The 18,634-nt window shown below is 40.4% G+C and overlaps 1 protein-coding gene across 9 annotated transcripts in view; it reads left to right on the top strand.

The window, feature by feature from the left end:
- plecb (plectin b) overlaps nucleotides 1-18,634 on the top strand; it is a 103,724-nt gene that overhangs the window by 20,906 nt on the left and 64,184 nt on the right. For 2 of the 9 annotated variants that reach the window (XM_035531226.2, XM_035531224.2), the window contains exon 1: nucleotides 7,022-7,064. The exons of the other annotated variants lie outside the window; for them this stretch is intronic. In XM_035531226.2, the coding sequence (XP_035387119.1) occupies nucleotides 7,037-7,064 (28 nt within the window). In that variant the 5' untranslated portion in view covers nucleotides 7,022-7,036. Of the gene's footprint in view, nucleotides 1-7,021; nucleotides 7,065-18,634 lie in introns of those variants that run through there. 9 annotated transcript variants of the gene reach the window in all.

The following is an 18,634-nucleotide window of genomic DNA, read 5'->3' as shown; positions in this document are numbered from 1 at the left end:
TTTTCAAGAAACACCAGAGTAAAGGAATTGGCATTTATGAATGTGAAGGCTGCAATTGGCTCCAGCAGGATGATCTGTGTGTGTGGTAGAAGATGACGGGAATGGAAGGGCGTGGCTTAGCAAATTCTTACACAGTGTGTGAGTGGAGGCATGTGAGGCTCCAAAGGAGCAAGACAGGCAATAGAAACATATTTAAACAAGTGGTTTCCAACTAATCAAAAGACATTCAAAGACTCATCTCACAGCAGGTGCGAAAGAGCCATCTGGATTCACAGGTTCACTGAACCTCATCCTAGTGTGATAAAGAAAGAGAGAGAGAGAGAGAGAGAGAGAGAGAGACAGGGAAACCGTCACAGCGTTTAAGAAGTAGCATTGCTCACAAGGACACTCACTGAAGAAATTCACTTTCACATCCAGTCATGGCTGGCAGATCCATCCAGCAGGAGATCTCTACTCTCAAAGGTACACACATTCCCCTCTTCACTCCACGCTTCTGTATCTACTCCGTCACTGTGTCTTTTTCCCTCTTCAGCTCATACAGCTCATCTTACACTTTTTGAAAGAACTTGCACAGCATTAGGAATATTTCAGATTTCCTTTAGTTTAGTTTAGCTTCTTGTTTTATCCAATGTCACATTGACTTTCACTGTTTCCCCTGTATGAGAGAGAGAATGAGAATGAGACGGTATGCATGTTTAAAGGGACATGACTTTTTTTTTTTACAGCAGGGGGTAGCTGGACCAGGGAGGGGTGTCCGCTTGTCACATTGTTTGCAGGACTGCTGGAAGTTTTGACAAACAGACAAAGGGTCATTTTCTGAATGTACATGTATGCAAGTAGCTGCATGTCAGAATACATATTTTCCACTTAACATAGGTTGTGTTATCCAAATGTCACTAACCTTATATGGTATATACACACAAACATACTCCTCTGTAACATACATACTGATAACTGTTTTGGGGTTTTTTGCATGCAAAAGAGGAAGTAGACATCCATATTCAAGAATTACGGCTTCTCAAAGATTCCTTGAAACTTCACTTGAGAGCATCAAACAGCATCTGCAGTTCAATCTCACTTATTGAGCTGTAACTACTGGATACACAGAAGATTAGCATTTGAAATGGACCCCACCCAGTCCTTCCATTGTCATGTCTATAAAAAGTCCTGCCAGCATAGGAAGCGTATTGTCCACTCATTGAAACAGCAAGCCTGATATTTCCCTTGCAAACCAGGGAGCAAATGTCATTCCCACAGACCTGGAAGGTGTGTCCACAGGCATTTTCTTATTGGTACATTTAATAACTTTAGGATGCATCAGAAAATACATCTCTATATGTGTATTTATTTTCATTTAATTAGACAACTCTACATTTTACCTTATTCTACTTTTTGTTCTCCTCATCTTCCATTTCCTGTGGGAAGGCCCAAGACTGCTCTGAAAGAGCGCTAGTAAGGATATAATTATGTAATAAAGGTGTATTTTATATTATGTGTGAGTTAAAACACAGACAAGGGGCAGTGGTAGCTCACTGGTTAAGGTTCTAGTGTAATAATTCGAAGGTTGCTAGTTCAAGCCCCAACACTGGCAAGTTGTCACTGTTGGGCCCCTGAGCAAGGCCCTACAACCCTCAGTTGCTGAAGCTGTATTCAGTCATAAAGTTGCCTTGGATAAAAGTGTCAGATAAATGTAAAACAGAGGATGTATATTCATGTACTTCAGCACTGCTGAGCTTGTAAAAACACATCACTGTGGGGTTAACTGGTATAAAAGGCTTTGCTCTTATGGGGTGCCCATTTCACATGCATGAGAACTTTGTCTCAGCTGATATGTTGGACTGGGGTATGTTTGGTCTGGTATGTTTATAGCATGGTTGAGGTATCACTTCTCCACTGTGTGTAAAGAGATTTGTCACTCTGCCATTGCCTGAAACCCCAGATCAGCTTCTCAATGAGAGCACCCCCAAAGGCAAAGAAAGGCTTGTCCAGTCACTATATAATGATGAACGCATCACTCTATTCCTGTCCGACCGCTAATCTAGCAATTCTGTGAACATCTAGCACGTCACTGCTAAGATAGCCATTCACTTAGCAGATCGCATCACAGTGTTAGATGGAAAGCCTTTCTCCAGTAGCAGATCTCCACATGCTTCCTCTCGGGCTTCTCTTGCTCACTAGTGGTAGGGATTTTGGACAGGTCATGGTGCTGGGAATGGAGAGTCGAGTAACAGGCAGGGCTGGATAAACAGGGCAGGCCTCATGCCTGTCTGATCACAGATTAATGACATCACCAGCAGGGCAGCAGGAGCAGGACTCTCCACTGCAGATCAATTTCAATCTGAGCATGTAGACTTCCTAAGGGAGAAAGATCGTGCCAGCCTACTCCGGTCCACTCAAGAAATATGCTGTGCAGCAGCATATGTAAGAGCCAATTAAGGACTAGGAGATTGCTTATTGTTAGTTAAAACTAATTGGAAAGTGACGATCATAATTTAATATTTGATCTGTTATGTATTTATATTTCATTTTATATTGAACTGAATACAGATGTTGGTCACATTTGAGTGATGGAACATATTATGTTTTTGAGACTTGACCGTTAAGTGTGATGTCACTGTAACTTGATTAGTTTTGATTAGTTTTAGTGAGGAAGCGACAGTTTTTGACGGTGCACTAGGCAGTTTAATTTAAATGTTTTCTTTTCTGTCAGTAAACATTTCTAAAAGGGAATTATTTTGTCTCTTGCTCGCATTTCAAAGACGTTTTTGTTTGTCTCCAACATGTGGTACAACTGCAGCGAATAATGCATACTGCACCATTTATGAAATAGAGAAGTTAGGCTGTATAATGGGTACAGATAGATAGATATTTGGGTGTATAGGGTGTACATACAGATATATTTTTTTGGTTTAAAGGGTGTACAGACAGATATCTGGTAGTATAGGATGTACAGACAGATATTTGGGTGTACAGGGTGTAAAGATGTACAGGGTGTATAGGGATGTGCTGTTGCATGCTTTGCACCCACACTCTACAAGTCTCTTTGACCAATGGGAATAAATGGGAATAGTCAAGAAAAGGTCTAAGGCAGAAAACACACAAATACAAAAAATGGTAGCGTTCAGATTTTACATGTGACCGGACAATAAATCTAGGTGGCAGAAGTGTATGCCTCTCGTAGGTCAGACAGGCAGCATGTCTCCTTTACAAAGAGAGATAAAAGCCCTGGCAGCAGTTATGAACAGGCTCCTGCATTAGATCCTGGCTGTCTCCAGCATTAGTGCTTCTGCAGTGCAGCTTAAGATGGGCTCTTGGGAGGAATCTGGGGTACTTGTACAAATGCTCATGCTGTGGGCTTTAGACATCAGAATCCTGGAGGAAACCACATAGATGGTGGTTATAAGAATTAATGGATTTGCATTTACTCAAAGTCCAGCTCCAGGTAGACTCTTCTTTACATTCAGTGGAAGATTTCAAGAGTACTTTGTTTTGCTGTGTCACTTCACTTGTCTCTGTGGTTTAGGGTTTTGCCTTACACTCGCCTGTAGAGACCCAGTCAAGGAGGGAATCCCCTGGCCTTTCGGGAAGTTGTCTGCATTCCCCGTCTTCCTGTTTACTGCTCCCCTGAACCACAGGAGGTGACGCCTGGCTTGCTCTTTTTCCAGTTAGCTACGGTTGTCACTGATGTGACGTTACACCACTGTGGGTGGGTGGGTGGGTGGGTGTGTGTGTCAAGGACAACATATTGTGTGTGTCTGATGATGATTGTGTTTGTGTGTATTTGTTGATGCAGTCTTGCCTTTCGCATTGTCTGCATGTAAGCATGCACACAAAGAGATGTCCTGTTGTCTGCCCACTGATTCCTCTAAAATGTTCCCCGTCACCACCTAGCCCTGTAATCCCACTCCAATCAAGTGTGTTGGAGCCAGAAAGAAACTCAATTGTGCAGACCATCATGCAGAAACCAACTTCTGTAAAATACTCAGATCCTTTTTTCCCCATGTGTGTATATGTATGTGTATATGGGTGTGTATGTGTGTGTATGTGTATGTGTGTGTAATTAAATATTATTATCTGAGACATTCCTCCTGCCTGTGATAATTAACCTGTGTTTGGCTTTCAATAATTGACACACCATGCTCAGGACAAAGGGTACTGCCAGCCTTGGCCTGGTCAACAGCCTGGCATCTCCTCTGGACTCCCCTGTTCTTTCTGAGTTGTATCCCAGTTTCCTAGTATCTCCCATTTCTATCTGCCATCATAGGTGCACAGTGTGACTGTTGTGCTGCTCTACACAAAGCACAGTGCTTTGCATCTCAAAATAACCTTTACATTTTGACTAGTCAGGAAACCATGAGGAAGTCCTCCAACATGGTACTTTTCACTGGCTGCTCAGCACATGTGAATCAGAAAATGTTATAAGTGTCTTTGGAGCTAGATTTAGAAATGTAGAAATTTAGAAATATATATTTCTATAAGAAATTGAAAAAGAAACTCATACTTAGAAAATGAATGAAAAGGTATCACAATATTTATTATGCCTGTGCAGCAAGATACACTGGGATATTCAAAGAAGTAATTCCTTGGTCAGGTAGGTGAATGTTGATGTAGGGTCAGCACCTAGGGCTACACTTCCCTTAGTCCATGTGTCCGGATAAACACCCAGCTATGTACTGCCCTCTGCTGTTCAGAACCAGGGGTAATACAGTAACACATGCTAACTGTTAAGAACTGTTTCAGTGGGAAAAGAAGATATACCAGACCTGAGAATGAATAAATGTGTGTGTGTGTGTGTGTGTGTGTGTGTGTGTGTGTGTGTGTGTGTGTGTGTGTGTGTGTGTGCCTGCATATCTGTACAGTACTAACTCAAAGACGTTTAAACAAAGACAAGAAACTGGGGGAGTTTCTGAAGTTTGCTTATTTTGAAACAATTAAATCTAGATGAAAGGTCAGATATTTCTTTAGTCTGTTCACTTGACCTTTTCAGTTCAGTGCACTCCTTTTATTTTGCTCCTGTTAGGTGGATCAAAGTAGAGCACTCGATAACCAAATAGCCCTAACTACCTACCCTAAGTTCACCTGCTATGCAGTTATTTTTACATCTTATTTAATATTAAGCAGGTATTAATTAAGACCCAGTCATTCAACTTCATAACTTTAAATTGGGAGCCAATGAATTTAAATTAGATGTCAATTTTGTAGATTTCATCTGAAAAAAAAAAAAAAAAACCCTGATCAAATTAATAGTTTAATTAAAAAAGAACCATGAGACATACAGCAATGCAGGGAAACAAGGGAATGTATTTAATTGCTGCCGATCACAGCAATACAGGAGAACAGGTTTTGGTTGCATGCCTCTCCCTTGGCCGGTCTTTGTCTCCTACTGTTTAGAGAAAAGATCTCCAGTTTCTCTTTCTCCACAGGTGCCATTCTGGGAGAACCATTAACACTGCCTGGAACTGTTCCAGCCCCTCAGGATGTGTATTAGTGGAGCAGAGAGAAGCCTAGTTAAAAAACAAACAAACAAAACACCCAATTTGTATTCATATTCTGTGATTTTTATTATGCTTTTTAGTATTATATTTTTAACAATTTCTTGTTAGAATTTTTTTTATTTATATTTTGCGAATATAAGGCTATGTCCTTTACATTCAGGAGGTATGGTGCTTTTTCAGAAGCACCTCTCCCACACATGCATATACACGCAAATGTTGTTATACTCAAACACACAGCTCTAATATTAACTGGACAAATTAATGAACTAGCGCTAATATTAACTCTAATATTAATATTGATATTAACTGGACAAATTAATGATCTTAACATCATTCTAAGTACAGAAACAAAATAGCAACAGCAGCAGCAGCCGCTGCCCAGTTATTTGCACACTGCACCATATAAAGTCTTCATGTGTTCTTGCAACATTTAAAATCTGGGGTTGGGGTTATCTGAAACTGGTCCTCAGCTTTAAATCCTGGCCATATAGCATTGTCTTCCACTACACATGAGGACTATATGTAGCTTTGGTGGTGACTTTGTAAGAGTGCTAAGCTTGTGTAAGATAACAGGATTTTGATGGTAATTCAGAGTCCAACGGAGAGCCCAGAATCTGAAAACAACTGACGAGAAAGTGCCTGTCTCTTGAAATCTCTTTAATGTTGCTCATTATAAAGACTAAGCACTAAGTTCTGCCTGGGAGATGTTCAGTAGTTGGTTGTTCTCTGTTATTGCACTTTATTTCCCAGCAAGACTTCACCAGAGCCAACACCTCGACTGAAATGTACACAAGAGAAGTGTTGTTGCAAGGATGAAAGACTGCATGCTAAACACACTCTAGTCTTTACTCTGAGAAAACCTAAAACATGAATTGCTTTTCCTTCCTTATCACTGTTTGTGAAAAAACATTCCTTAAATCTTAATCTCTTCTAATTCATGACAGAACAAGAAAGTAGTACTTTATGTAGGCATAATTAAAGGCAATATTCGTCATTATATTTTATAACAGTCAGATGTGTTTAAATTCAAGTTGACAGTATAATATCCAAAATAGATTCAGAACTGCAGAATGAAATGTCTTTAGTGCATATCTCCATGTTCACTGTGCTTATGTGGTGGTTAATAATTTACTTTATGGCCTCAACACTATGTCTGTGTCCACACCTAGTCAATACTGGGGCCAGCTACACTGTGACCATCAGATTGTATGCATTACTTTTTGCTTTGTGCTGTGCTATGAAATGTTCTATTATAGTGGGCAAATCCTCTTAAAGAACGTACATGTGAGCAGAACATAAGGGGTGAACGTCCAAGTGATGCGCACCTGAAACGCACACATGCGCTCACAGATTGTTAGCTCGTGGGCAGGGCCACGGTAACCTGAAAAGGAGGGGGCGGTGGGGGGGATCTCTTACTTTGTAGCACTGCCAGCCATGACGTGAAGGCAGGGCAGAGGTGGAAGAGAACCAGAGAGAGAAACGGAGAGACCTGGTGGGAGAGAGAGTGCGAACAAGGCAGAAGTCTCGTTTGACTTTCCAGAATGCTGGACTTGTACTACGCGGCCAAAGGTAAGAGACTGTTGCACTCAAAGCATAAAAGCAAGAGTACAGCAGGAGAAAGAGGAGCATAGCTAACAAGGGGCAAAAAGAAAAGAGTTGTGAGACAGCGGGTACTGTTCTAGTAGGTCTGTGCCCCTAACATACACGTGCGTGTGTGTGTGTGTGTGTGTGTGTGTGTGCACGCATTTAGAGAGTGAGGAGAAAAAGGTGTTAAGAGGGAGTTATCTTTGCATTCATGCATGTGTCATATTTGATTAAAGCTGTGTTGTAGCTTTTATTTTGGACAGTCAGGTACACTGTGTGGTAGAGTATACAGTCCTTTTAAATGTATTTTTCTTCACTGAATCATGGGGCCTTTGCCAAACTACAGTGGAACTAGAGGTAGGGTTAGGGTTATTTCATTCACTTTGCTATATGATTGGCTTTATCTTGTACTGTCTGGCACTTATCCTGACGTGAGGTGTAAATGACATGTTGAGTGGCAGAGTGACATATTTATGATCTTTACAATATTTATATGTTGGAGTTATGGATAAGATCTTTTTTAGTCCTTTCAGGCAGAAGTCAGTTCACACTTAGGACAGATATAAGACCTCCGAATTGAGGATTAAGACCTGTAGTTAAATCTCTGATTACTATTTAATTATACACAGAAATGCATATAGAATTCCATGCAGATATTCATATAGTGTTTATGAATATCTGCCTCTCTGTTACTGTCCATCCATGACTACATGAGCCACTAGAAATATTCCAGGCTACTGTGTGTCAAAACCTTTTATATATTTTATATCACTTTCAGAAGAAAGTAGGATTTGTTGTAACTGGCAATAAGTCATGTACTGAATTGCAACTGAGCGTGTGGGTTGAGCCTGCCTGTTCCCCTAGAATGTAGATGCTATTAGCCAGCAGAACTGGCTGCTCTCTTGACTGCGTGCCTTTGGTAGCCCTCAGTGAGTGGTGTGTTTTCATGCTAAGGCCTTTTGGGCCTTTTCTCTCACTGAAAGGCCTTCAGTGCTGCATTGAGTGGGAACAGATCACTGTTTGCTGTTGATGCCAGAAGCCAAATGAAAGAGCTCCCACACATAGTGTCAAGCTCTGTCTGTCCATGCTTTGTGTGTTTATTAATCTGTGCTATTCAAGGAGAAGCCTGAAAGAGTCTCCAGTGGGTCTCTCTGTGTGTGTGTGTGTGTGTGTGTGTGTGTGTGTGTGTGTGTGTGTGTGTGTGTGTGTGTGTGTATTATGTCTGAGCTATGGTAAATGGTGAGGCGTGTGGCCCTGCTATACACAACAGTGTCACCTCCTGCAAGTCAGAGAATTGAACTAGCTTCAAATTCTTGTTTACTTTCTAGTCACCATGATGAATAATTTACTTAAAATTATACATATGCAAATACTGCAATGATAAGTGAGCTATCTGTAATCTAAACTTGCAAATGCAAAATATACTATATACTATACTGTAATAGTCACTTTAAATGTATAGTTTTGGGAACTGGTGAAATACAGTCAATGCTCATGGTGGAGCTGTTGCTGGTTAGTGAACCTTTTAAGAAGTGACCCACCTTCCCACTAGTTTGAGAGCCCAAAAATGTGGCTGTTCCCTAATCTGGCAGCAGAAGTCGGAAGACATTATGTAAACCAAATGGCAATATCACAAGTAATGTGTTTGTTATTTCCGTGGACCACTGATGATTCTCTGCTGCTGTTTTTGCTGCAGTTCACATGCTTTTTGTTGTAAAAAGGTGGAAAAGCTGGTAAACAACTTTACTGTCCCACCCTTCAGTCACTTGCATCACAGATACATTGGTATCAGACCAGTAAGATTTCAGGGCCAGAAAAGCATCAATTTTGCCATCCGAGAACCTTTTTTCTGGAAAAGTGTGGAACCATTTGATACTATGGCAACAGCAACAGCACCATGCCAATGGAAAAATGCTAATAATGCTGAGAATGTACCATTTCAGAATATCATTCATCCAATATAATAAACCATTTTGATCGAAATCTAATATTCCAAAAAAATCGAATTATAGATTTGGTCAAATGCTGCCAAATGGGGTCTTTCCCTTTTCTTGACGAATGGCTGGGGATGGTTTGTGCCCCTGGGTGGCTGGCATGATGGACACAAAGGCTACATTTTATATAGGATATTCTTCTGCTATAGTCCTGATACGACTGAAGATATTTATGTGAAAGACATACAGAAGACATGTCTGTGCTTTCTGTTTTAACTAATTAGCCAAATACTATAGGTGTAAAGGTGTATATACGCGTTTATATAGCACATTTCATGCACAAGGCAATTCAAAGTGCTTTTCCAATAAACATTTATACAACAAAATGAATATAAAAGTAATAAAACATCTGAAAGTTCAGTTAAATAAATATTTATTATAGTCGCAAAAAATTGTTTTAGAATGAGACTATAATAAATACATTAAAAATTAAGATAAGTTAAAGAGATGGAAGCACTAAACAATAAGTGCCTTAAACCCAATCAAAGGTTGAAACTTAATGAAAGGTTTGATCAAATAGGTAAGTATTTAAAATATTTTATGTCAATGTATGACAGTGTATTTCTCTAGCAGTAGTACAGTTGCCAGCTATCCTCTATTCGTTCATCAATGGTCAGTTTTTGACATCAGGACCTGTGGACTGGATATTTATGTAATGGACCTCTCCTAACCCTGGCCTCACCATACCTTCTGTGCCTGATAAACTAGCACCAGGTCAGAATCCACATACCACTAGAATTCTCAGTTCTGCCATCTTGAGAATCGTATACCATACAAATAACATCCAGTCAGCAGTGATCATGCACTCAACTCAGAATCTGACCAGTAATAAGGGGTGGAGAGTGGAAGCTGAATTGTGCAAGCAAGTAGATGGGTTAGCGTCTGAAATGGTACACATGCAAGAGGTCACCTCTATGGATATGTGTGCTTAAAGATGTAGTCAGTGTGTGTAGGTACAAGGCAGGTCTAATGGCAGTAAAGCTTTACAGATTTGCATTTATCTGACATTTTTATCCAGAGGGACTTGCAGTTATGGTTAAACACAGCTTGAACAATTGAGAGTTAAGGGCCTTGCTCAGGGGACCACCAGGGACAATTTGGTGGTGGTGGGCCTTGAACTGGCAACCTACCAACTATTAGTCCCATACCTTAGCCACCGACCTACCACTGCCCTAGATCTATGTGTTCTCACAAAGCTTCCAGATTGTTATGTAAAAATAAACCACAGCAAGATCAGTTCAGTTCTGAGCTTTCATATCGGCTTTTATTTAATAAACATAGACATAATCTCCTAGCATAACCTCCAAGTTATTTGTGCTGTGTTATGTGAATACTTTTTGTTTCTATGATCTCTTCCTTCATCAAATTAAATAATAAGTTAGTTAATGTTAATCTGCTAAATGTATTTTAATCTTGTTGTACTTTTAAAATAAAGTGTTTATTTATTTAGACTGATGGGCTTTACGGAGTGATTAATGTTTTAACTTTTCAGGGACGTTACTTGTATTTAGTCTTTACACTGTCCTGTTCTTGATGGACTGCTGTCAGTCAGAAGAGTATAAATGAATCACAAATTGTAAATGGGCAGAGGTAGGTCAGTGTTTAAGGTACTTGTGTGTACTGCAAAAGTTGCCACTCTTGGGCCCCTGAGCAAGGCCCTTAACCCTCAATTGCTCAAGTTGTATTCAGTCATAATTGTAAGTTGCTTTGGATAAAAGCGTCAGCTAAATGCCATAATTATAACTGTAAACTCAATTCTTCGCATGTACAGGGCAGGTACAATGTACAAACTGCCTGATTAATTTTCTGATACCTATTTTTCAAATCGGTGCCCTACAAGAGATCAGTAGGTGGCACTGTTTGCAAACTAACTCGTGCACGCTACAGTGGAAGATTTTTTTTACCACCTCCACTAATAAACACGTCTGAAGATCCTTTGCACTGACTTCTTAAGTTAAAACTAAAGTAGAAAACTTTGAAATTCTGCAAAACATGAAATGTAAGCTAACTTGGGGCTATTGTTGTGCTGTGTTCTGTTGGAGGTGAGTTGCTGTTTCTTACCATTTTACCATCCCAAAGAAGTTGTCCTCCAAGTTCTGCAGACATCTAAACGAAAAATGGCTGAACACCAGCATGAGGACTGCAGAAGATGCGTCTCATGTGCACCTCAGCCCTCCCACACATCACCACACACACCAGCTGTATGGAACCTGTGAAGATGGTCTGTCTCAGAAATACATCTTTCATGTGTGAATTACATTGCATGCCTTGTATTATTTATTGCTTTGTAATATTTATATAACTGAAGAAAGAACAAATAGTTGCAGATTTCTTTGACTACTGCCTGTTCTCCTGTTCTCTCTCAAACTCTTGAGAGTTGAATGGGGGGTTTGGGATGAGTATGGAAAGCCATGTGTAACAATGGCTGCAGAACACGTCATTTGTAGCAGCATGCTTTGGGAACAAATAGGTGTGACTGCAGCCAGGACCAGAAACAGACTAATGATGGCACACACGTTGCTATAAACACATTTACATTTATGGTGCACACACACACACACACACACACACACACACACACACACACACACACACACACACACACAATGAAAGCATAAATCAATTGGACAAAAGTCCCTAGGGGGAAATAAATGATGCAAGTAGAAAGCGGTTGCATTTTTCTACAGAACTTCTACAGACTTGCCTTTGGACTTCTGAACATGCCTGACATTCTTCTGGAATGTCAGTGCAGCTTTGACTCAGAGATTCTGCTTCATTGGAGGAAGTGTCCCAAAGCAGAGCTAAGGCCATTAGCAGAAGCATTCTTTTCTCATATATCCTATAAGTTAAGCTGGAGTCAAGCAGAACACCATTGCTTTCTGACTTCGTGTCATCTCACTCTTTTTGTAATATTGGCTCAGGTTTCAGCTAGAACAGTTGAAACCTATTTATTTCTATTCATGTATAATCAAGTGTTATGATTCCATCCATAGACTTTAGGTATGTCTGTGAGCTTTTTATATGTACTAAGAATGTGCAGTGCAGTAAGGCGTCTCTAGCACTGCTGAGTGGAAAGCCACCCTGTTCTCTGTAGATCTATGTTTCTATGGATACCCTTTCGTGTCTAACCTTGAGCTCTTCTAAAGTGAATTACTGTATTGACAGACATAATGAACTTTGGGTGTGGCGCTACAAACTCTGCAAAGAGCTACCCACAAAATAAATATTGGCTACATATGTAAAAGGTATCTCTGTATATGAATAGCAGGTGGCAAAGCATCACCTGATTTCCAGTAGGTACATAATAATCATGTTTTGTATGGAGTTAGTATGAAAAATTAAAAAAATGCCATGGGGTGGAGGAGAGTCCGGAGAGGCCGAGAGGAAAAGTAAGTCATTCACAGAATGAGATGTTTCATGCAAACAAGTGAGGCCACCTTTGACTTGTGTGCCTGCTTTGTGTTTTACTATTAAGCTAATGCAAATGCCTGAGGTAAAGGGCATGAGTACACTTTGGGGTGGAGTCACTCACAACAATTTCTTCTTCCGTGTTCTAGACAAAAGAGCTTGCACATACGCTGCCTGAGGCGCTAGGCCATTCAGAAAAAGATTCAGTTAATTAAAGCTGCCCTGCCAGACACTAATAGATGTTCTCTTATTAAATGGCGAAGAATGCTGACTTTGATGTTATGGTCCAACAAATCCTTGTGCAATACAGTGCACAATTGTGCAATTCCAGCATTATACTCCTGTTTAGTACACAAGGGTGGTGGTACCACCACACTGCGAGAGAAGCTAGAAGCCATTATTGCTGGCAAAATATAAAATTATTCCATTCCATCCTGGCATCTGCCCCTTCACTGTTGAGTTACCAGACTAGTTCAGTTGGCCTGGATCCTTTTTTTTGATGCAGCTAGAATTGTCGATGGTCCTACCCTTGACATTGTTGGGACTGACCCCCAACTAAAGTGCAGTTATACACTGAGGTGTCACAATGGTAGATCAGATGGAAACAGACACTGAAACATTATAGGTCCCACATGCCCAAGCTCTAGATGCATAAAAATGTGTAAAGAGGTACAACCTGGCTTGAAATATTACACCTTAGAATGGTCCTGAATAGTGAGTGTGCCATGTAATTTCTATAGGGAAATGATGAGCTGTGTAGTGATGAAACTTGATGCTGGGTCATGAGTTCTTATCACACCCATGTACAATGAGTTCAGATGAGAACCACCAGCCATGCGGCCTTTCATCAGCTCAGCCCACTAACACTGGGTGGAGGGACATGTTCTCAATGCTCCAAAGTGTCTCAGTGGCTAGCAAGCATACCAAAACAAGCCGCCTTCAGTAATAAAAAGACTAAGCCTTGATAGCCACTGAGGAATGTGTGAAATTCTGGGATGTGTAAAAAAAATTGCAGTATAAATTCCCCATTTTTTTTATGTGGGTGCAGTGTGGAATGAATTCTGCAGCCATTAGGAAAATCTACTTAAGATGCCGGTCTCTGAGAATAAACATATGGAAGAAAGTGAGTAATGGTTTGTCATTGTGGAAAACATGTCTTGTTTTCATCTAAGCTCATTAAAATGCTATAAAACTGAGTATTAGACAAAAGTCCTGAGGTTTGAGGCAGGTATGCAGGAGAAGAAAGGTCTGTTTCAATTTACAGGGGACATATTATGAAAAAATCACTTTTTCCGTGCTTGCGCAAATATATTTGGGTATCGAGTTCCTACCAACTCTCAAATTGTGAACCAAACAATCTAGTAGGATGCCTACATCAGAAACATAGGCTAAAACAAGCCATTCAGATCTGGCTCATCTTTCCACATCCAGATGAGTCATTAGCATTACACTACCCCTAATCTGAGTATCCCATGACTTGAGAGCTACTTTTGCGAAGGTGCACTTGTACTTTCCGGACCAGCTAGCATTATGCTGGAGTTGATCCTTGTGGTATTTTGACCAAAGCATGTCATAGACATTTCCTTAGTACCCCAGGTTCACTTGTGTACAGTGGGTATAATATGTGATGGAATTTTTATTCACATTGTGGTTAATAAGATTCACCTGTTCAGATCTATTTGAACACATTGATTAACAAGGTTTAGGTGTGCCAGTTTACTGTTGGAATTAAATTCTGCAGAAACAGAGCAGCGCTGGACATTATGGATGTCCAGCCAGATCATTTAGTCTGAGCTCTTAATATCTTGCATGGTTGCATGGTTTCACACTAATTAAAAAAGTCACAAAAGGAACATTTTTTTAAAAGGTATGAGTTAAGTGGTGTTTATGATGTTACTCAAATATTAGCCTCACAGTACAATTCCAGTTTTGCTGAGATTTTTAGTAGATTTTAATTTATGTTGTAATGAACCATTTCAGCTTTCTTTTACAGCATTTTTACATTCTGAGGTCTGTCAAATGTTATGAAAAACTTACAAATCCTAAGTAAGAGCTATGAATGTATCTAGTGGACCAAACCTAAAACACAGAGCCCCCTTGTGGCTTGACCAGCCTGTGAGCAAATGTAATGGAGGAAGTTTTCAGATACACAATAAAGGCTCCTTGGTGAAGCAAGATGATTATCCAAAACCCACATAGTGGTAAACAGAAGTTTTCTTTATTTGGGAGAGAAACAAAAAAAAGCTCACTGAAAATCAGCAGAGCTTTATTTCAAATGTCAACGCTTATAGCTTTTTTCTTTTTTTCACTCAAGGGGAAAGAATGCAACTGATTCATTTGCTCCAGATGGGAGCTTTTTACAAGCTGAGTTTTGACATAAATCACTTACTTCTCTGTGTGATTTTTTTTTTTGTTGTTGTTGCGTGTCTAAATGAGAATGAATTTCTTCTGCTACTGTTATGTCCATGTACCCAGCACAGTAAGAAATTTGTTGGTTCTTGAAATGTTAATCTAAAAATAAAGTACAGGTTAGAGTGCATTTTACGGTGTTGTTACCAGAACCCATTCTGTGTCAGTTTTGCTTTGCAGTTGCTAAGGGAAACAGCAGCTTTTGGCTGACCACAGATCAGAGCAAGGAGCAAATTTGCCCAACCTACAGCTTGTGACTCATGTTCCCATAGCAACCAAATGATCTGGCTGACCACACCCTATTGTGGCTTTGGATTGCTTACTCACTGATAAAACATTTAAAGGCTTTTATAGTGTTTTCCTCGCATCACAGAGACTCTAATCTCCCACATACTTTTCCCATGGTGGCACTGTTCCTTTTAACATTTGCGGACACCCTTTTTCGTTCTTCTGATGTGTTGACCTGGTATGATGCGTGTACCTGGCATGATCCCACACCAGTCACCTGGCATTCCTCTCCACAGCCAGTCATTTTGTGCCCTCTGCCATCACAGCCACACATTAGCTAAGTGCTGCAGCATCTGTAAAATGGAGACAAGCATTAAAAACCTCTTGGCCTTTTAATTTATTCAAGAAACTCACAAGATGTGAAGTTTCATATTCTTAATAATAATGAATCACAGTGATTTAACACTGAAAGTGACATTGACACACCATCCCTTGGAGTGTGTCAGAGTCAGTGAAGGTTTTTGGTGTTCCATCTACCAGACACAATGTAATGTCACACTGGCTTTTCAACAGTTTTTATAGCGCGAGTGTTTTGCATGGTTACAGGTTAACCCCTGAAACAAAAGCAACATGCTTCAATAAATAGAGAAGCTAATGCTGTAGTAAATCAGCAGCCTCAGTGTGGGGTTGCTACAGTGAAGACATTTGTGTCTGTGAGACTTTATATGTGGCATGGCAATTTTTGACCCAGCAGTCACAAAAAAAATGTTGCTTAGGATAGCCTGGTATAGTCTGGGACACTGCTGTACAGGTTCCAATACAACATGATCCGTTCCATGGCTATTAATGAGAATAGTGTGGAATGAAATTTGATGTCCGTGTTCTGATGTCAGAGGCCGTAGTGTGTTTCTATGCCCCTTCTCAAGCTGATCAAACACTGCGAGCTGACTATACTGAGGCCCTAATGTCTGCAGTCCTTTCCGCTTGGGCTCATTCTCTCGCATCGTCTCGTTCACAGCCCAGCAACCATCTTTGTCTCAGTCACAGTACACTAAATTAGTTATTGCCTGTGAAAAAGGCAACCCATGTCAGCGCCTGAATGTCACGAGCACAATGTGGTGGTGCTTGTAGATGTATGGAGTATGGCAAAACAGGAAGGGGCGATGGGACACTGTTGGCCTAGGCAGATTTATGAACTCTATATTGTTGTATGTTTGTGGGCAAAGGATGAAAGAAGGCTCTTGTTTCTTGCCTGCATGCCCCTCTGGTTCACCCCACCTGCCTCCGCTTCTTCTTGCCCCATGCAGTGGGTGGGATGGGGCTCAGACGGGCTGCGTGGAGTGAGCTGGTACCTTCAGCTCCCTGGTGCTAGTGCTGGAGTGGGTAGAGGCTTTGCCTAAGGCCTCTGGTGCATAAAGCTGCCAAAGCTGGGTAATCATGGGCGATGTCCTGGGGGACCGCTTCTGGCGCAGCAGCAAGAAGGGTAGGTGGGTGAAGTAGAGTTCACTCTGTTATTGATTCTTGTTGACTTTGATAGTGGATGTGGTTTTGAGTGCCGTCCCACCATCTGTGGATGACTAACGCATAGTCATAGCACTGCAAACACACCTTCTCTCTCTCAGTGCAAAAATCTGTTACTGTTTACCTTTACTGAACTACTTCCTTCTTTCTTGTCAGTTGAGCACCTTTCTCAATTTTTACTTTGTTGTGTCTCATTTCCTGCATGCAGGAACAGATTGTCTTGTAATTTTAGCTCCAAGTCCTGTATGTGTTATGGGCTGGTCAAGTCTTTTGAAGGTTGGCATTTTGTGGACTGTAGTGGTGAACCTTCTGATTGGCTTCTCAGCAGGCTCAGTTCTAGACTGTAATTGGGAGCAGATTTGTTCTTATGGTGGTTAGTCCGGTTAAGCAGGGCATTTTCAGCATCTTTCCCACACTGGGCCTCAGCTTCCCTATGGCTCTGCCTCTGTGCAATGCTCGCCTCAAGGAGAGCCGGAAAAGTCAAGGCTGTTTCAAATTCCCTTCGACCTCAGATGAGAGCCTGCTTCTTGAGATGTTTACTGCTCATAAACCCCATTTTTTGTGCCTTCACTGCGTGCATGGTATGTAGCCAACTCTAAGCCTGATATTCATTAGATACATGACTTTCGGTTAGCAAAGAGAACAGAGAAAAAGAAACGAACAAGGAAGAAAGGATTTCTGCTTATTCATTCAGCATACTCTGAGCCGAGACCCTGCACTGAATTAGGATACACATGGCCTGTGGGACATTGCAATTTGTCATTGTGCACAATGATATTTACCTCTGTGGTGGTGAAGGAGGGTTGCAGAAAGGAGCGAGGCCATGGGCAAGTGGGAGAGTGACTGAATGAGTGTGTTAGTCAGAGTCAGAAGGTGTTCAGTGAAGGATAATCAGGGACTTAGCATTTCTTTCCACTCTGGAAAAGGAGAAGGAGTGATCTGTGACTCATGTTGAGGAGAACATGAGAGAGTCTTGTGATTTTTACTTGAGCAGTTACATCATTTTACTACTTTTCCATGTGCACTGGAAATGGCTGTTTTGGCTTCCTGCTGTCTAATTCTGCCCACTGTTATTAATGCAGGAGCTCTGTCAAGAGTGGGCTTTGGCTTTAAGGTTAGCACACACACTAGTGTGTTTGTGTGTGTGTGTTAGTAGGTGTTAGTAGGTGTAGGTGCTATATATATATATATATATATATATATATATATATATATATATATATATATATATATATATATATATATATATATCTATATCTCACCTACTAATGGCTCTACTAGTGGCTTCACTACAATTCTGAATATCTTTGAATATATAATTACTTTTGACATTAAAATAAAGTTAGACAAACTTAAAAAATTGTAAAAGTCTTAATAAAGTTAGACATCTTGAGCAACAGAGCTAATCAAAATGAAAAAGAAAGCGCTAAAATGCTACGTGAGTGCTAAAAATGTTTTAAGGTGCATGCTTTCGATTCTGAGGACTGTCATCATTGTTTATTGTAAAATCATTTATTTTTATATCATGCCAATAACCAATTCATTTTCTTTATATTCATTTTGCATAAACCCAAACTAACTAACAGTGCAACAATGCAAGGTAATAATCAACATCATGCAACGTATGATTACGTAGATTACAAATTTAAATTTGTAAGGTGCTATATTAGCAACACTGCCACAGAGTGCACTTTTTGTATTTGAACATGCTGGTAAACAAACTAACAAACAAGCAGTTAGATTTATCTTACTTTAATTTTTGATTTGATGCTTCTCTGCCTACATTGCTTCCTACAATATTGTTACACTGCATTGTTAAATAGCATCTGCTTTTCCCTCTCTGTAATTAGCCTCCTTCGCATGTCTGCATCGACTTGTTCAGTCTTGTTTGGTATTCTTGCATCATCTGCAGACATGGAATGAGCGACAGGTTATTAGCCCTTGTACTGGCCGTCTTGAATTTGAGGGCCTGAACCCCAAATCTGCCAATGTGCT

Source organism: Electrophorus electricus, chromosome 14 (assembly GCF_041902795.1).
Source record: "Electrophorus electricus isolate QZ-2024a chromosome 14, ASM4190279v1, whole genome shotgun sequence".
Classification (NCBI taxonomy): Eukaryota; Metazoa; Chordata; class Actinopteri; order Gymnotiformes; family Gymnotidae; genus Electrophorus; species Electrophorus electricus.
Note: the sequence above shows the minus strand (reverse complement) of the source record. Positions and strands in the feature narration are given on the sequence as shown.